Source organism: Puntigrus tetrazona, unplaced genomic scaffold, assembly GCF_018831695.1.
Source record: "Puntigrus tetrazona isolate hp1 unplaced genomic scaffold, ASM1883169v1 S000000373, whole genome shotgun sequence".
Taxonomy (NCBI): Eukaryota; Metazoa; Chordata; class Actinopteri; order Cypriniformes; family Cyprinidae; genus Puntigrus; species Puntigrus tetrazona.
The window spans coordinates 163,044-183,805 of NW_025048028.1; the positions used below are offsets into that span (position 1 = coordinate 163,044).

Sequence of the window (20,762 nt, forward strand, 5' to 3'; positions counted from 1 at the left end):
CGGCTGCGTTTGGCCTATTTTTGACATTTCAGAGGCCTGAAATCGAAGTCCAACATGATTTGTATAACCTTGCATCTAATAAGCAAAGTAAATAGTCTAATATATTTTTTGTTGTGTCTCTGCAGTCTGACATTTCGCTTCATTGCTCATCCAAGTAGCATGCCGTGCCAGGACACAGTTTAAAAGTTGAATGGAATCAAATCCCTCTGAAATCCTGACCGTCTGATGTAAAGTCTGAAACGGAGGAGCTGAGTTTAGAGTCCGGAGTTTGAGAGAAGACGTGAAAGTCCTCAGTCAGCATGTCTAAATGGGGCGCGCGTCTCTCAGGGGACTGTATCAGTGTTGGTAAGGAGGTCAGCCTCCTACCCGAAGCATCTCGCTCTAATGGACAGACAGGAATGATGGAGAGGAGAGAGAGAAACGCAAAGATGGAGCACAGTAGGGAAATGTTACCTGCTTCATAAACAGGGCCATTCTTAAAGGTTTAGGTCACCCAGAAATGAATTAACGACCATCAAGCTCAATTATAGTGTAGAAATCTTTCAAAATCTGTGTACTTGAAATCGGTACGTCCAGTGGTGTTTGGTTTTATTTGAATGGTCTTGAATTCAGTCTTTCTCCCACAAAGCTAAAAGTCATAAAGACTGCTTTTATCCCATCTAACAAAAACATGTTCGAGGTAGATTTTGGTAATGCTACTATTAAATTACAGAAAAATTTAATTCTCTCAATGGTTACATTTATTGTATTTATTTTTATATATTATTAAAAAAAAATGATTATGTGAAAGTTACAGAGGTATGTGAACGTTATTTTTAACGTTCACACACACACACACACACATATATATATATATATATATATATAAATATATATATATATATATACACTATATATATATATATATACACACACACATATATATATACACACATACACATATATGTGTGTGTATATATATATATATATATATATATATATATATATATATATATATATATGTGTGTGTGTGTGTGTATATATATATATATATATATATATATATATATTTTTTTTTTTTTGCTGGAATTTGAAAATGTTATTAAAGGCAGGCGACTTTGAACAAATACTGTTCTGTAACGTTGAGGGAATTTTAGAGAAAACATTAAGAAAACGTTACTTTTGAATGTTCTCTAAACGAGTAATTAGTACTGTTCAAAAAAGGTTGACGAACATCAAACTAATGAAAGGATGTATAAATAATGTTTTCTGTAAGTATTGATTTTGAGACCAGAACGAACATTCCTATTAATGTTATCTATTAATGCAACTGTACGTAACCTGCGTCTGTGCGTCTCTCTCAGGCAATCAAGCTGTGTTGAAATATGATGTATAATATAATGACTTGAACTACCTGTGCATTAAACGGTTTTACTGCATGCCTTTGAGCCAATCAGAATCGAGTATTCAGACAGACCATGGAATAACATTTAATAAAAGATGAATATCCATGAAAAAAAGTGAAGCATTTATAAAAACTACCTTCTTTAGCATTTCTCGGAAGAGAGAGAGGAGTATGAAAATTCATGATGGTGAGTAAATAATTACATCTAATTAATGTAATAGTTCACAAAATAAAAAAATAGCTTGCTGTGAGGAACACAGACAAAATGTAAGCCATTATTTGCTTATTTTTCAGATGTCATTAATGTTTGCCTTCAATTCCAGTATTTTGCAGCTCAATGGGTTCACTCCGCGGAAAAGACATCGTTGTTTATTCCCCACAGAATGCTAATGACTAGCTTAGCTAGCATGCCCCAAAACAGACACGACGATGAGTAAATGAAGACAACATTTTCATTTTCGGGTGAGCACTTCCAGTCACATTTACCATCGACACTGTGAAGAACGTCTAATTGACGCACGTAACATGTACTGAGTAAGTTTTAGACAGACCTCAATATTATTATTATATCTGGAGGAGCTGTTACATTAGAGGAAAGGAAATTAGAATTGCCTTAGAAACAAATACCCATTTATTTTACACGCTTCACTGGAGGTGTTGCTTAATGGAGTTTGATAGCTCCTAATGGAGTTGGGGAATTAAATTTGTGAAATGCCACAGTGAGCGTGGACGAGGCGCTGCTGACATCTGTTGGCCAGCGTGAGCGCGTGTTGTTGTAGTTCACTCGAGCGTCCGCTAGGGGCCGCCATTGACCGAAGCGCAACTGATTCAACTCTACAGCACTGGCCGCTCAAAAAAAAAAAAAAAAAAAAACCCACTTGGCCTGCTTCCCAGTGCGCATACTATCCATCCTAAATTCTGTGTGATACTAGGGGATAGTTTGTACAGTATCACATAGCAGACAGGGTGGATAGTTTGCACAACCTTTCAATGAATTAGATTATAAAATTATTTTATTAATGGTATTTATTTTAAAGGAATATTGCACAAGCTTATCTTTGGTTTTAAGCGATTAAATATATTATTATTATTTGTTGGAGACACTTTTTGGATATCCTGATATCTTGTATCAGTGTTGAGCTATAATTATTTCTGTAGTATTAAAGTATTTGTTTTTGAATATTTTAAATGACCTTTTATTTCTATAATTTCTATAATAATGTCCCCTATTTCCATATAGCTTTATTTTTATTTATTTTTGTTTAGTTCTTTAGTCATATTTTACATTTCAGTTAGATTATAGACGTTTTTGCAATCTTTGTAATCTTAATTAATCATTGTTGACACTGTCAAATACAATGAAATTTCAGGTGTTTTAAGTCTGACTGATAATTTTTCAGGTTGCTTTATATAAAAGCGCCTGGCTGTAATCTTTATGTACTTCAGCTAAATTAAACATGAATTCATCAGCAGATGCTGTTATCCAAAGGGACTTGCAAAAGAGGAATACATGGGCAATTTCGGAAACAAGCATGATGGAAATACCATGTTAGATCTTTAGGGATTCTAGAGCTCTACTATGGTATTTCCATCACGCTTACATACTTACAGCAGTGTTATGTTAATTTTTGTATATATATATATATATATATATATATATATATATATATATATATATATATATAACCTTATAGCATTTATTACCATTTTGTATTAGCTCTTATTTTAAAATTATTTCAAATTATATATTGTGCATATATATATATATATATATATATATATATATATATATATATATATATATATATATATATATATATATATATAAAATATTTACATGTTTTATTTAACCTTTAATTCAGTGACATTTTGAATGGTTGAATGGTTTACCGTGATATATGAATATGATCGTCAAACTCTACTCATAATTTCAGTATGAGGGTCTTAAAAAAGTTTTACTGTATTATTGGACATGTTCACGATTTTCTTTCTTTCCCTGAGAATGTTTCATCTGGCAGCGCTATTCCAGACAAGGAAGCCCCTTTTCCTGTCCAAATAATCCAGACATCATCTTGCCTTCCAGCACGATCCGGATAACGATAAAACCAAACAGAACCCATCTTTCGCATGTCTACGCCAGACTTTCCAACAGGAAAAATGGGTCCGATTTTATTTGCAGGATCAAACCATCCGCATTCGCTTTCCACTCCGTTCTCCATTCTTAAGCTGTCAGGTATGAGAACGGGGTTACTTTGTCTGAAATTTGCTACAGTGAGAGTCAGACGTCCAAATCATTGCTTTATATGCTTTGGTTTGCATTTTCCAAGCCGCTGTAGAGCAGCAGCATTTATTTATAATTAAATAAACCTTTAAATGGGGTTTTTATTGGACCTGTTCACTTCGGTCAATGCCTGAAGCTTGAATGTAGACTAGTTGTAAATGTATGATATATATCTGGCGTATTTACAGCTGTATCATGCTATTGTAAACTATAGTGCAGCCAGCATGAGGTATTGGTATAAAGTAAATGCATTACTGAGGTAGTAAATGTGATTTAATAGGAAATTAGTTTCTTAAACACTGGATACTCTCCAAACGATCTGCTCTGACTGATACAGGCTGGTGCGACCGCCGCTGTTTGTTTTCTCTCTCACACACACACACACACACACACAGATGCAAATATATGTCCTCTGAGACCTTAGCACGTAACCTTTGTGGAAAAAGCTACCGTTTTTGATTATGTCCTCTGAAAGACATCAGTGTTTACAAGGTTTCGCCGATGCCAACGATGAATAAACAAAAACATATGGTTGTTTAATGCACCAAATTATTATGCTAAGCCAGATTTGGCCTTGTCTGAAATGGGAAAGATAGAGATTTAAATACACATTTGATTAAAAACTTGCTTGATTTAGATTTGGTGCCCCTTATTAAACTGAAACCGCAACAAAATATAACTGAAACTAACATAATTAAAATGGAAATAAAATTATTATAGTTTTGAATGGAAATAACAGTTTAGAGTTTTAATTAAAGTAATTGTGTTTTTATCATTTGTGTGTATGTATATATATCAGTATATCAGCACTGTGCATATTTTTATGTATATATAAATGTATTCATATGTATATATATATATATATATATATATATATTGTATATATGTGTGTGTGTATATATATATATATATATATATATATATATATATATATAAATATATTTAGTATATAAACATAACATATTTTTCTTAAATATATGCATGCAAATATATATATATATATATATATATATATATATATATATATATATATATATATATATATATATATACTATACAATATAAAATCTAAAAAAGAATATGAATATATAAATATTTAAACATGGAAATATTTTCTAAATATAGATTAGATAATTTATTTAATATAATAACATGACATGTAACAGTTTAAATGTCATTTGCATTGGATCATTTTTCTCAGTGATACTGTATTTTAGTGATTTTTAATAGATTTGCGAAGTCAGTGAAACAATTAGAAATGAGTTTTCTCACTGGTCATTCTCAGTGTCTCACAAACACTCCCGTTGGAACCGTCTGGTCACAGTGCTGAATTTGTTGAGAAAAGGGCCTTTTGTTTCCTTCGGTTTGAGGCTTTAATCACATTCTGGCTCTGTCTCATATACCGCCTGAAGAGTTTTGGACAGTGTCATCGTTGCCAAGGTAAACACTGTTTTCTGGGAAAGAACCAGAGATCTGTGAGCTCCAGGACCAGCAGATGGCCTCATATCCCACAGCACAAGCAAACGTCAAGGTAAATTTGACTCTGCTTATGGTTCTTGGAGCACTTACGGTCCATTCTTATAAATGATATTATTAACAGTGCTTGCTAAGGCTATATTTGAACAGAATCTTATCCCTAAGTGTTCAACTTTGGCAAATAATATACCGTTTGCGATATGTAATATTGTGTGGCCTTTTGAGGGAAGCTGTGCTATTACTTAATATATGTGATTGCGGTTTCACTTGGCAGGCTAAAATCTCCCGGAGAAAATTGACATGGCGGTCCGAACCCTGAGAGTGCGCAGAATATCATAATCGGAGGTGAGCTCCTTTAACTTGGGCCTGAAAGTAACCACCTAGCAACCACAAAACAGCCTGCTAAAAATACTCAGAACTCATTATCATCCGCAAAACAACACGCTAAAACAATTCAGCGCATAGCAGTTAATATGCTTAAATGACAAACCAATTGGAATATAATTAGCAAATGCTTAACAACTGCCTAAATATTCAGAACGACCAAGCAATAGCTTAACTAGCCATTCAAAACCACTAATTCGCTAGGGTGTTATAAGTGGTTTTTGCCAATCAGAACATCCTAATTGCAGCAAGCTAAAACCACTCAGAAAATGGCTGCTACTGCATAACGTGCTCAACCTTTTTTTATTATTGCTTTGTATTGCTCTCTGAGAACCACTTATAATGTTACGGAGAGTTTTACATCAAAAAACATCATGCATGTGCTGTTTTTAATCCCCTTTATTAGAATGCTCTGTTTCAATAGGCGTGCCTAAAGTTCAGAAAACGTCATGTGAAAAACACTTAAAGGGATACTTCTGTCATCAATTACTCACCATCAGATGAAGATATTTCTGAGGCGTTCTGAGAGTTTGACCACATGGATACGTTGTTTTCGTTCAAATCAAAGTGTAAGCGACATTTTTTAAAAAAAATGCATCCACGTTTTTTTTGTCACAGAACAGCATATGTTGTGTACGTTCAGTGGAAACTCTCTAAAATGGCAGTAGGGTGATGGGATTTTTTGCGAGGTTTTTGCATACAAAAAGTATTCTTGTAACTTACTATATTATTACTTAATACAAAACTTACAAATACTGGCTAAACAGGCAGTGATGTAGAAGCAGATGTTGATCTTTCGTGGAGGCGGGGTTTAGCCACACCATGGTTTTTTTAGTACAGTGGCAAATTAAATGTTAAAAGATCAATTTTTTGGTTTCCCAGTTCATTGGAATGATGTCAGGTGTTGATTATTATAGTTAAAATAAATAATAATTGAATTTAAGTTTGGCCATTGTCTTTAAGCGTATCCATATAGTAATGTATAGGGCTCCCTATAGTTTAGAGCAGAAGCTGAGGTAGATTTTTAATTATAAGAAAATATAATTCCTCCTGCTACAATTAAAACATACTGTGACGTCAAAACCAAGATACTTACAGAACAAACGTTCATGTTTGTGTACCATCACTTCTGTCTCTTTCCTCAGAGTGTACTATGCAAAATCATCATAATTCATACTGAAATAGCAGTTTTTCGACGAGGGGTGGTCCCACAGGAGGATTAGAGAAGTGTTTAGCGTCACAGAGCGTCACACTGCGTCACACACCCTGCATTTTTACACCAGTGTGGCTTTGTGTTTCCCAGGCTCCTATGGTCCTAATCTCTCTTTTTTTGTTCCATGCATGTGTTTCTCATTAGCGTCCGAACCCTCAGAGCTCAGCTTAGGGTTTTTAATATACCTGCTGAAAGATGTTACATCCAGAGGAAAAACCTGAGAGAGAAAATGAGGTTGTAAGAGGTCTGTAATACCTGGAGCATTTCCTCAGCTAGCGCATGCAGCGCTGAAACTATGTCAAGACTATTCAGCCCTAGTTGCATAGCAGCTAGTTTAAGCTTACAACACAGACCTATTTTGACATTTGACAATAATGTATTGGCTTTAGATGTAAAGTGTATGTTTTAACGCTATTGGGTTTGCCTTCTCCGTTCTAGTTTCTTCAGCACTGCGTCACGCATTGCTGCTGCTTCTGTTAAAATGTCCCCCCTCAGGTTTGGATCATAGCACAGGGAAGAAGTCCCATATGGAGGGAATCAGACACAAGCAAAGCTGACATACAACCGGATTAACGGTTCGAAATTCGGAAAAGTGCACGGGAAGGACAACTCAGGTGGACAACACACACACCTGCAGAGAACAGGGTTTTAATGTGCAAACTTTTACTGCGATGATTCGCGAGTGATTATTAAATTGAATATTTAAAGTAAATCACAAGACTTTTCATTCTAATCAGATGACCCACGTTTAGTGTCATAGTAAATACTATTAAACACCAGCCCTTGATTGCTCGTTTTAAATTAATTGTCGAATTGCTGTGTTGCCTGGCACCCGTAAACAACCCACAGTGTGCTAGTGAACCATGTTATGTTGTGGGTTGTTTATTCTGATTAAATTAAACTGAAAGTGTTGATTCTAAAAGCTGATTGGATGGAGCCACTTGGTTTGGACCAACATGACAAAGTACCTTTTCTACAAAAAAACACATAGGTCTAAACGTTTTTTTAGCTGTAACTGATGAAAGAATTCACAACATGGAAGATTACTTATTATTATGTTTTAGATAAAATAACCATTTGAAATTACAAAAGGAAAGATAATATATTCCATTCATTGCTATTAATAAAATGAAGTGAATTAAATATATTAAACCATAAAACATATTTTGGTCAAACTTCATATTAGGTGGCCTTAACTATGTACTTGCATCAAATAATAAGTCCAACGTTGATACATATAGGTACAATGTAAAAACATCTATGTACACAATAAGGGCATTGTACCAAATTATTCATTTAAATGTAAGTACATAGTATCATGTAACTTTACCTGTAAATAAAAACTCAACAAATTTAGTGTAAGTTTACCATGTTTTCTCACTGCTGCAAAAGCGAGTGGGGAAATTATTCATTCTGATTCTCCTTTATCATATCGCATCTACTACTTATAGCTGTAAAGTTTATAGTCTGATAGAAATGACACGTTTTATTAATCGCATGTACTGAAATATCCCCACATTGGCAGGATTAAGCCCGTGTGGCTCGCTAGTTTGCTTTTCATTTGTGTGAAGTCTCTGTAATGACTCAGCTGCTTTCCATTGGGAGGCTGGATATTGCGCTTGTTTCCTTGAAACGTAAGATGCCAGTAGTTAAAGTTTACGGGCGCTTTCAAAGAGCCCCTGCTCACAAAAAAAAAAAAAAAAAAACCCTGATGCTCAAGAGATGAGTCAGTTAAAAACAAGCATGTGCGTATGGTCATGTGTGTATCACGCTACGCTTAGCATGTAACTTAGCAAGCGTTGTTACGACTTTCCTGTATAATTTTCTTCAACTGGTGCTCTCTTTAAAACACCACCTATACTAAACAGTCTTGATCTGGTTTTTGGGGTACTAGAATGGATTTTACCTGCTTGATTGATTCAAAAAAACGTTGTTCTGTGTCTTCTCGGTCTGTTTTAAATGTTGTTTAGTTTCTGTTCTAGTGAAGCCCCTCCTTTCAAAATACGAAATATGCTCTGATTGGTTATCTGGCCCTGGGCGTTGTGATTGGCGAACCGCTAATAGCGTGTTTCGTGAAAAACGTGAAAAATATAATAGGATCACTTTAACAAAATAGTCATTTTCATGTGCTTATGAACTTATAGAATGGTGTCTGTGGTGCATTTATTTTATGTTTTAACCACATGTTGGCCACAACAAAATGGTGGTGTGCCAGAAAGCAGTACCCTAGTAACCGCAATACGTTGGCAACCCACTAAGTCTTAACAACGAGTTTGCACAAAAAAACGCAACCAAACATGTACTTGACTTGTAATTACCTCAACAAGATCCGAAATGCGAAGCAAATGAAATGTTACTAGGACTGCAGAGACCCTACTGAAATTTATGTTTTTTCCTCTGTTACAGTTGCACCACAGGGAGAAGGAAAATGTCCCCTATGATGCTCTGCCACAGCTGTTGCCTTTTAAAACACTCGTTGTGCAAGAGGATATACAACAATTGAAACGCGTCCAATGATAACATGCTTGGAAAAGAGGTTTTATGCTGTGGGCACATCCACTGTCAGGGAGAGATTAATCTGAAGAACAACGCTAACGTGGCTGTGTTGCGTTAAGTAATGCCCTCTTTAACTGTTAATAAAGATATACTGTCTGCCCATTATTTCTTTTAGAGCTCCGTTCAAGTATTAGGCAACACAGAAACAACCGTTTTGTGTGACAGTGCTGGCGGTTCTTGTGAAGAATGTTGGTGCAGTACTCTCTTCTGGTGAACACAACGCCGCTTGCTGATAAACTAGATTTAGACATTCTCTGAAGTAGGTTTACCTGGCGCACAAGTGTTCTGGGTGGTTGCCAGGGTGTTTCTGAGGTGTTCTGAGAGTTTTTAGTATGTGTTTCTAAGGTTGTTCAGTCTTAGGTGGTTGCCAGGTGTTGCTAAGGTGTTCTTTTTTTATTGTTATCCTTCTTTTGAATGTGTGGTTGCTAGGGTTTTTGTCGTCTTCCAAAACATGCTGTTTCTAAGGTGTTCAGTCTTAGGTGGTTGCCAGGTGTTGCTAAGGTGTTCTTTTTTATTGTTATCCTTCTTTTGAATGTGTGGTTGCTAGGGTTTTTGTCGTCTTCCAAAACATGCTGTTTCTAAGGTGTTCTTAGTGGTTATTTTCATGTTTCTATGTGGTTGCTAGGGCATTTTAGGCAGTTGCCTTGCCGTTGCTATTTCTATTTCTATTCCTGTTTCTAAGTATTTGAAGTGTTTTTCAACACGTTCCGTAGTTGCTCAGCTTTTTTGAATGATTGTGAGGGCATTTCTAGTTTTCTGAGTGTTCTTAGCATGTTGCCAGTGTTTTTTACCATGTTGCTATGCAGTTGCTAGGGCGTCTTAGGTAGTTGCCAGTAATGTGTTGCTATTTCTAAAGTGTCCTAAGTGTTTTTCAGCATGTTCTTCTGCAGTTGCTAGGGATTGTCACAGCACTCCTAAGGTGCTCTGAGGGGTTTTCGCCTGTTGCCAGGGGGTTGTTAAGATTTTTAGTATGTTGTTACCATATGTGATTATCAGATTGTGAGTTGCTAAGACGTTCTTATTTATTGTAATCAAACATGTTGTGTAGTTTCTATTTTGAACGATTGTCACAACAGTTCTAATGTGTTCTGAGAGTTTTTAGCATGTTTTTAGTGTGTGATTGCCGGGGAGTTACTGTTATTTGTTGTAATCACACTTCTGCATACATGGTTGCTAGGGGTTTCGGTGGCTTTCAGGACTTTGCGGTTTTTAAGGTGTTCTGAGTGTTTTATTTCACGTTGCTATGCGATTGCTAGGGCGTTGTAGGTAGTGGGCAGGATGTTGGTATTTCTAAAATCTTGGAAACATTTATTAAATTGCGTTGCTGTGCAGTTGCTAGAGTATTTTGGCTAACTGTCAGGGCATTTCTAAGACGACGCTCTGAAGTGACACTCTATCTGCCCCTTACATCTACATGATTTTTTTTATTTCCTGCCAATCTTAAAAATAAATGGGTTTTACAGCCTGATTTCAATCTTTTGAAGTTTCCTAGTTCCAACGAAAAGCCAGGAGGATATTTTGAATACATAAACTGCACTTAAGATCCTATAATATCACATCAAACACTTAATTAATATCCAAAGAATCATAGTCTTTATTGGCACCACATGGTGCGTACTGTGGGTTCACGGTGGTTTAATGTTTGCATATGCTCTATGTAGTCTACTGTACGAAATAAGAGCATCTTGTTCTCTTTTCTTAGTAATTGACATAAATACCCAGAAATGTTTTGTACTGTAAGTCCATAATAAGCGAAGAGAGTGAGGGTTGATTGGGTTCTCTGTAAGTGGGGGGCCAAGGGTCACGTACAGCAGCTTGAAATTGTTTTCCAGGATCACTTAACATGCACCCCACAGTCTTCAATCGGTTAGCCCACTGATGGGCCAAACGCATCGCTCACCGAAGGTGTGCCTGCGGGCACCGTGGGGCACTGTACTGATGATGATGTGTGCCCAGCGAGGCTTCTCATGGAGATGGGCCCCAGAGGCCCAGCTGATGCTTCCAGCACAGATCTGCTCATGTGTTGTGTATTATTCAATTATAACCGTTTCATCTGTAGGGGGTTGAGTTTTATAACAATACACAGAGAATCTATTCATGGGAACTCACTCTGTAAAAGCTCCTGTTTCCAATTTAACACAACAAGGGGGTTAACAACCCTGGTCTGAATGTATTGTTTCTCTTTTTTTTCTTGGGTTTCTAGCAGTGCTTTAAGAATGGTTTAGTACGTATCTATATTAAAAACAAGGGTCACAATGTGGCAAAACTAATGTGTGCATGCAATGTAATCAACTACACTTCTGTGGTTCCGTGAAGAATCTTCAACACGGAACCAAAATGAACCAAAAATGATGCATTTTGCACTAATAAAGAAATGTCCTTTTAAGTTTTTTAAGCATCGCTTAATCCCTTTCGTGTTATACTTTCTCTCCCATCATACAGTCATGCTCCAGAGAACGAATACGATCTTTATTAGTGAAGCAATATTTAACGACAGCACACAAATGTGATGTGTTGTGGCAGTTGATCTTGAGACAAATCATTTGGCCTCTTCCATCGCTCTTTACGGGAATATTGGGTTTCATCCTGTTTTCAGTAAAAACTCTCCAATGGATGGCAGGAACAAAGAACACAGTCATTCTGCTTCATCTGATCTCAGTCCATGATCACTGTAGGTAAGTCATAGGGGCCTCAGCAGAGTCTTGGTGGTAATATGAGGAAGTATAATATAAGATAGATAGATAGATAGATAGATAGATACATAAATAGGCGATGGATGGTTGCTAGATAGATTTGTCAACAAGCCTGAAACAGTGAATCAGTCTCTATTAGTTTCTAGGATTTTCTTGTATCAAGCCTCTGACGAGTAGCTGCTACTGTTAAAGATCTGAAACACTTCCCCGCTGCTTTAACAACCTCCAGCATTCGCTTTTAACATCAACTGACGTCTATTGTACATATGAGTGGCCTTAGAAGAAAGCCACCTGTAGCTCTGAAGTCTGCTTTTAAACAGGAGCGCAGAGCTAAAGTCTCTTCCCCGCTGGTGCGTGCTGCCTCTGAACCCCATCGAGAGGGGCTTCTGCACTGACGCATGCTGCAGAAATACGGCTTGAGCTCCTCGGGGCAGGCCCTTGAAGTCATTTGACTGGATACATAAATGTTTAGTGCTTGTTAAGAGCAGATAAAAGTCTTTCCTGCTCGGTGTGAGGAGGATACCAAACGTCGGAGTTCCAAGATATGAGTCAGATGGAGCTGATAGTGTAGACACGGTGTTGTATGGGAATCCTTCACTTTTAAAAATAAAAAGGTACTTTATTGGCACTGATGGTTCCATAAGGAAACTTTAACATCCATGGAAACTTTCCAAACTCTTAAAAATAAAGGTAATTTATTGGCACTGATGGTTCCATTAAAAAACTTTAGCATCCATGGAAACACAAAAGGTTTTTTTCAAGTTTCTTCATAGTAAATAAATATTAGTTCTTTTAAAAACTGTTCATTGAAAGCTTCTTTGAGGAACCAAGAATCTTCAGTAAGTTCTTCAATATGGCACTGCCTCTCTCCCCTATATCAAAGTTTTTTTTCTTTTGTCAAGGATGAGAGTTTCACCAGTTTTAACAATCAAAATATCACTTATCCAGTATTACAAAATTGCTAAATTTTCCCCATGCTAAGATCCAAAGACATCAGAGGGGTTACAAAGATCTCGAGGGTGTGGGAGAACTTCACATCACAAAACGAAAAAAAAAAGAAATGCGGTCTGTCTTGAAATAAAAGTCTTTACAATGGCTAATAGACAAAAAAATGCACGCTTTGATGAGTGATTTACTTCTTTTGCTCACATTCATAGCTCTTTTTGCTGTCATGCATGATTGAGGTTTTACAGATTCATGATCTCGAATGCTTCCAGAGAAAACAATGATCCCAATAACATCTTCAGTACCTCCTGTGTGAACCGACAGATTTGTGAACGTGCAAATGACCCACTAAAAAGTCATACCGCGTTGATATCCGCTCACTTTTTGAATGACTTGACATTGTAATTTCAGAGTTTTATGAGCAAATGCACCATTTGCTGGCTGGGATAAAACTAAACCCGCCAGTTTATATACTGGAGCCTGGAGGGATCATTTTTGGGATATGATTTTGGCATTTAGCAAAATGGATTATTTTTTTGGATTTGTTCTCTTTTTGTGAGTTTCAGTTGGATTACAGATAGATAGATGGATAGATAGATTTGAAAAACAGAATTGATATCATTTAAAATGTATAAAAAAAAAAACTTCCAAGGTTTTTCATTTTAAACAAGTTATGAAAATATTTTCTGCACAATTATTCATTTTAATGCCTGATTTTGCTTAAAATATAACAGTTCTACTGTAATAAATTATAATATCCATCATCATATCAGCCATCAACAATGTACAAAATTTCTGTATTGTGAATAGCTAATGTTTTTCTGCTTTACAGACACAAAAATAAACTTATAAATGAAGATATCCGTAATAAATTCATCTTTTAATGCAAACTTGTCCATGTAAAGTCAACAGATTCAAAGAATTTAACAAGCATGATATCAAGCACATCCGCGTGCGTCAAATTTATCCTCAATGTCCCATATTAAAATAACTGTCATTGACAAGCATTTTGGCTCCGACAACAAACACGTAACATCTGATCAGCTTTGAGCGCACGAGTCGGTGACAACCGGAGCATTACCAAGGATACCAACAATTATTTGTATTTACAAAAATAGGTCCGGGAGGCTGAGAGACACGCTCAAGCTGTATTTGGAGAGCACTCCACATGCATTACCAGGAGCCAGTTCTGCCCGAGAGACTCTGAATGTCGCCCAATTACACATCTTGTTCCCTGCTGTAAAATCTTGTAGCTGTTCTTGGAAATCCTCTCTGCCTGCTCCAAATCTTGACACGCTTCCGACGCTACTCCGAAAATAAAATGGTGAAGGCCATGATGATACAGCAACACGCCACGTAAGGGCTTTTGCGCTCACCTAAAAGGTAACGCGAAGCATCGTTAACAACAGAAAAATAGCAATAGAGTAAATTATATAGGGGAAAAAAAAAGCTTTTATGGCATTGCTCACCTATTCTTGCACATTTCCAGAATATTCCAAGGAATCTGAGGGCGAAAGGAAAGGGATTAAAGCCAATGGTTGAGCAGATATAAATGTAAAACTCTTAAAAATGACTGAAATCATCAAGGAAGCAGCTCTGCGAACTTGTTTCAGGTTTAGCTTATTATCATGAAAAATATTGATTTTACTAAAACTTTTACTAAAACTTCTTGACTTAAAAAAAGGTTGTTTGTATATTTAGAAAGTGTCAGGACCAAGAGAGCGCCGTTTTCACTGAAACCCATGATTGCAAATTTGACACTGATTTTACACAAGAATTCGAGCAAGTAGTTACTATACTACACGGTCATTGTTGACTGTTTTCGCTTGATTTGGTTTATGGAAAAAGATTGACGCATCTCTGAACAACACAGTGACTCGCTCGAGTCAATGATTCCGTCGTCCATTTCCAAAGACAGGGCCAATGTGCATACTATCCATCCTAAACTCTATGTGATATCAGTCGTATCAGCCTATTTAGGGTAGATAGTATGCACCTTGGGACGCAGAGAGGCACTTGTGTTATTCTTGAATGAATCAGCCGTCTGAACGAATCATTTGCCTCATCAAGACTAGCTGCCATCTTGTGGTTTACTTTTACATCTACTTTGTGTACATCTACAACCTCATAACTTTATTTATGCTTTCATAATTTTGCATTCGTGCTACACTTCAGCCTCCCGTCTGTGTAACTTTATTTAAATGGCACTTCAGCTGTAGTCTCAGCCTCAGACGTCACTGCCGTGGAACATTGGCTAAACGTCTGATGCATATGGCACAGGGTAGTTTTAAAGTCGCCATCGGATTAGTTAAATTACAAAGACGTGTGTGTCGCGTTCGTTCTGCCTGGATGGCAAAACCTCCCTCACGAAGGAAGAAAGCAGTAGTGTCGCTTATCAGGATTAACTTCAATGCTGGATTTTCAAACATATGCGAGATATTTAAACTGTGATTGGTTGTTTAACGTGTCGGTCAAACGGCCTCATGCGGGCCTTTGCCAATGAATGCTACCATGGATTTCAGATGTCAGCACTACTTCTGTTTCTTCTGCGTTTTTTGTTAATACTCATTTCTTTGAATTGGTAACAACCCTATAGTGTTGTCTTACATTGAGTGAAATTATTAATAAAATGTAAGAATTGTATATGAAAGATGATGCATGCATTTAATACGGTTAGAGAAGACTGCCCTTTAAATAATAAAAAAAGGACCTGGAAATACATTTTAGTATGCTGTAACTTTAAAACCCAATTTCCCCAACAACAAAATTAAGGCCAGTTGAAAATGTTGAGTGGCTAGCCATTTTGGAAAACCACCAGTAATTTAAAGTCTTGCACATTTGACCAATTTAATGAGTCCTTGCTGAATAAAAGCATTCGCTTCTTTACTTTTTAACGGTAGTTTACATATATTTGTTTTCCTGGAAGAGAAAGGCGGTAATGGTGCATATCTTTTAAATGCTGATTTAGCGGTACAAGAACCGGGCTTTGATGTCGAGGCTTAAAATAAGACTGCACGAGTAAAAAAAGCAAAGCGGCGGGCTGCAGTCTCGTGCTCGTCTAGGAAGCGTGAAGCAGAAGATTACAGAGGGAGAACTACAGATGACTGACGAGCTTCGCGGGGCCTTAAATGTCACAACAGACGCCTGACAGAGCGGAGATCTATGAGCAGACGGGCATCTGGCCTGAACAAAAACAACAAACAGGTCAGCGAGAACACGCACTGTCAACAGCCTGCGCAGACCCCCGGGAACAAGAACCAGCCCCACCTCGAACAAAGCTTTAACACATTTCCCCCGGTAAATGCTCTTTAGGTTTCCCAACCTTGGCATTTGCGACAATCCATAACTCAATATTTGACTTCCTTCCAGGCGGTGAAGTTAGAGTATGTTCAAGTGATTCACATAACCACCAAAATTGACATGTAGGAAGTACATCACAGCTTCTGGTAGCGAACAAGGCACGGTTGTACGCCGTCTGGGGGGGTGCGGGAACCGGTATGTAGCAACTTCGGCTAATTTGTCTTGGCTTAATTTATGCGTTTGTTGAGTTTAGATCGCTGGATGTGAATTATCTCCTTCATTTCCTGCCCCTGTCATGTGGAGTCCAAACATGTGGCGAACATCTTGTTGCTCGGGTTTCTTTGTTTCACAGAAGCATCCCCAAAACAAACACTGACCAGTCACACTCAACTTCGAGCGAATCGATTAAGAATGTAAATACAAATGTTGTATCATTAACAGAAAATAGGTTTGTTTTTTGATAACTCTTTGGCCATGAGAAAAAACATCTTGGCAAGATATTACTGATCGTTTCTGGGAATTAACAAAAGATTTTCCTATTGTAGTGTTTGTATAAAACCATAAAACAAAGCTAGGCTTGTTTGGACAACATCTTTAGCCTTTAAATCACCACAGTCTTTCTAGGAATAGTTCAGCCAGAAATTTTAATTTGCCGAAAATGTACTCCAACACGCAGATTTTGAATTAAACCACTTGCTCACCTATGGATCACTTGCAGTGAATGGGTGCCGTCAGAATAAAAGTCCAAAGAGCTAATACAAATATCACAGTAATCCACAAGTAATCCAGTGGAAAAAGCCCACTCTCCGTTGACCTCTCATATAAAAATTCACCAACATATTTGTTTACAACTGTTTTTGCTTTTAAGCAGTGCTTGGTTTGTGAATATTTCACTCCTAATTCAGACACTGAAAAAAAAACAAAAAAACAATACTACCGGCGACTGGACAGTCTAAAGTTCATCATCTTAGTGATGGATTTGTTTTCATAAACATGCAGCTTCTTCTTCACAAGACATTAATTGATAAACTGGAGTGGTGTGGATTATTGTGATTGTTTTTAATCAGCTGACGGCACCCATTCACTTCGGAGGATCCACTGATGTAGTAGTGATGAATTTTTCAAAATCCTCTCTAAAAAGGAAACAAACTCGTCTCTTGTCTTTCAAATTTTCGTTTTTGAATGATCAGAATGTTTACTATATAAATACGTGGATGGCAGTAAACATACCCTGTTTTGTTTTTATCCAGCAGGCTGGGAGCAAGGGCTCGTATATACGCACAGGTGCAGATGAGAAGTAAAATAACCGTCAACAGACTCTGGAAATTAAATATGGCAGACTGCAAAAGACAGGAGAAATGAATAATTAAATCACTCAGTAATAAAAAACTAAAATAAAATAATTCATATGAAAAAAAGTGGAATAATTAATGCACATTAAATGCAAAATTACTTGGTTAGCTTGGTTTAGTCTAGATTTGTACACAGAATTATTATTATTTTTTAATATACATATTCTACATGTTTTCTATGTCTACGCTATGACATCTTGTGCATAATTTACAACTTTTTTTTGTAAATTTGCTTTGATTTCATAGGTAACAACCGTATCTGTCCAAACTGATAAATTATTTCATTAGAATCCACAAAGCTTTAAAAATGATTTTTAAAAAATGTAATAAAATATGTCAATTTAATGGACATGCTTTTCTTTTTTTATTTCGATTTTATCACTGCATTTTAAATTTACTATTTATTTGTGGGGATTGCATTAAAATATAACTTATATTGCTGCAATTTATGAAATAAGTTAAATACTCTTCAGAGCAGCACTTATTTGATTGCAAACACACATATTAGCACAATTTAAAATAAGTTCTTTTTTTCCTTTGATGCATTTTAAAACATCATTTACTCCCGTGAAGGCAAAACATGTTTTATCTTAACCGTCAGTTAATAATATTTCATTGCCAGAAATGACTCTTTTTCTGTGCATTTGATACAAAGTTCAATGCCTCCCTGGAAAGAATTTATTAGCTCTTTGATCCGAAAATACTACAAAAATGTATTTTAAGATATCATTTATTCCAGTGATGATAAATCGGAATTGTCAGCAACCATTAATCCAGTTTTAGCTTTTTCACAATAACTTTCGGAATTTAATCTCGTGATTGCTTAACTAACATCTATTCGCCATAAAATAAATATTATGGTCCAGTTTGGTGAGTTTAAGGCCCTGTTCTGTCTGCCACATCACACTAGTAGCAGTAACGTTACTGAATACTGTCAGATATTGCATTGAACGGTCATGAATGGCAGCTCAGAATTGTGCTGAACAGACTGATGTTGACACACATGATCACAGATGCGCTGCATCGATCAGCTGCTGTATGTTGTTTATATTCTGCATCATTTCAGCGGCAGACAGCACGCTATAAACTTCTCCTGACGTCGCTTTCATTTTCACTGCACAGCGTACGTAAAAGTCGCCCTATCTGACAGGACCGGACGACGTTCAGGTGAATTCAATCAATCTGACTAATCGCTTCTACTTCACTTCTATAAGCTTTCCCAAAATAACAGTTTTATACTCACCATCTTGAGATCCCCGGCCAGCCAACTCACACTTCCGGTGTAGGATGGAAATGACGTCACCGCTACGGCAGCCTGGAAGCGCGAAGCGTCGAAAAGCCGGATGAGAGACGGAAATGAGTTCTTCAGTGTGTTAGTTTGAATTAGAATTTATTTTATATACAACAACAGTTTCCTTTCGGAATGAGGTGAGAGTATGCATGTGTATAGCGCACTGTGTTTATTAAATGGTGGAAACGCACTTGTTTGGGATAAAAATGTTGGTTGGTTTCCTGGTTTCCTGTCATAAACAAAACACAAACTAATATTCTACGTTATTTATAAAAGCGCGCACTTCAAAGATATAAACAATGAAGAAATAAGCTAACAGGAGAGTTAATAATCCTTTTTATCATATTCAGCAGGAATGTAGGACATTTTGTGTTTGTTTATATTTTATACAAAAAAGCATCAAGGTTACCATAGTGTTATTGTTATGAAAATATAATATGAATAATATATAATTAAATAAATGTAACAGTTAGATGTATATTTATCTTTCAATGTATTGCTAAAATAATTATTTTCAGTGCAAAATATAAGAAAAGTGAGCACATCAAATAAAAATTACTAAAGTGATTTTATCTGCACAGCAGGTGAAGTGATAGTGTTCAAACTTCAATGTAACGGATAAATTTAATTAAAAATGAAACTACATTATTATCTGGTCTGTATTTTTTGCTGTATATATGTATATGTATGTATGTGTGTGTGTGTGTGTGTGTGTGTGTGTGTGTGTGTGTGTGAGATCACACACATTTTTTTTTTTTTTTTTTTTGTATTTTACATTTCTCACTAACAAATGGCTAAAACTTAGCTGTTAGCAGCAAAGATTGGAATTAATTGGTAATAGTAATTACAAATACAATTAATTAATATATGATTCAATTAGAGCCTTATAATGTCATCTGATGCTTCTTGTTGTATATATGCCAGGCAAGATTTTATAATGTAGAAATTTTTGTTGTATTGTTAACCTACATTAATTGTTTTTCTCCAAATCATGGTAAAAATGATAGTCATTATTGTTTGCTCAAAAAAGAAAACAATAATATAATATAATACAATAATTATTTATATATATATATGTATGTATGTATATGTATATATGTATGTATATGTATGTATGTATATATGTATATATGTATGTATATGTATATATGTATGTGTATATATGTATGTGTATATATGTATTTATATATATATATGTGTGTGTGTGTATATATGTGTATATATATATATATATATATATATATATATATATATATATATATATATATATATATATATATATATATATATATATATATATATATATATATATATATATATATATATATATATATATATATATATATATATATATATATATATATAGAGAGAGAGATATAGAGATATATAGATATAGATACACAAAACATACTATTGCTCAGTCATAGAGCAGGACCGCCAAATATGATGCCATTTTCCTGATCACACTGAGGCTTTTGTTGCAGAAACGTCTACTTCCTAGCCAGTGATGCTCTTTAATATTTCTGTCGCTCTCAAATTGTGTGTATGAATGTGCAAAACAGAAGCCGTTTGTTTCAGCAATCTCTTTTTCATTGAGGATTAGCATTTTTTCCCTCTAAAAACTATAAATTACAGCACTTCTCTTTAAAAATAGACTTGGAGAATGAATTCATTGTGTTTTGCTTCCAAATTCTGATGACTTTGGGGAAAAGGAGATGGTGCTCAAATCAGCAAGCCACAGATCATAATAATAATAATATATAATATCTCTATTCATGCTGGGAACGTTTCTAGGATGCAAACAAGATGGAAGAAAATACATATATGCAAAATAGTGAATGCAGGAAAAAGTTGTATTTTGGTTTTAATGAAAAAGGTTGGTCCTTA

General features: G+C 35.8%; 2 protein-coding genes across 2 annotated transcripts in view; one reads left to right on the plus strand and one right to left on the minus strand.

Annotated features, from left to right (window-relative positions):
• Positions 1 to 13,793: 13,793 nt before the first annotated feature.
• On the minus strand, positions 13,794 to 18,965 carry tmem167a (transmembrane protein 167A; the record flags this gene model as incomplete). Its single annotated transcript, XM_043231417.1, has 4 exons — positions 13,794 to 14,308; positions 14,402 to 14,436; positions 17,463 to 17,572; positions 18,828 to 18,965. Coding segments are annotated over 4 exons (354 nt in total), but the record flags the coding sequence as incomplete, so codon positions are not given.
• The window catches only part of xrcc4 (X-ray repair complementing defective repair in Chinese hamster cells 4), a 30,666-nt gene continuing 28,799 nt past the window's right edge, over positions 18,896 to 20,762 (plus strand). Inside the window, exon 1 of the mRNA XM_043231535.1 lies at positions 18,896 to 19,012. Coding sequence (XP_043087470.1) covers positions 19,008 to 19,012 — 5 coding nt within the window. The 5' untranslated portion in view covers positions 18,896 to 19,007. The remainder of the gene's footprint in view (positions 19,013 to 20,762) is intronic.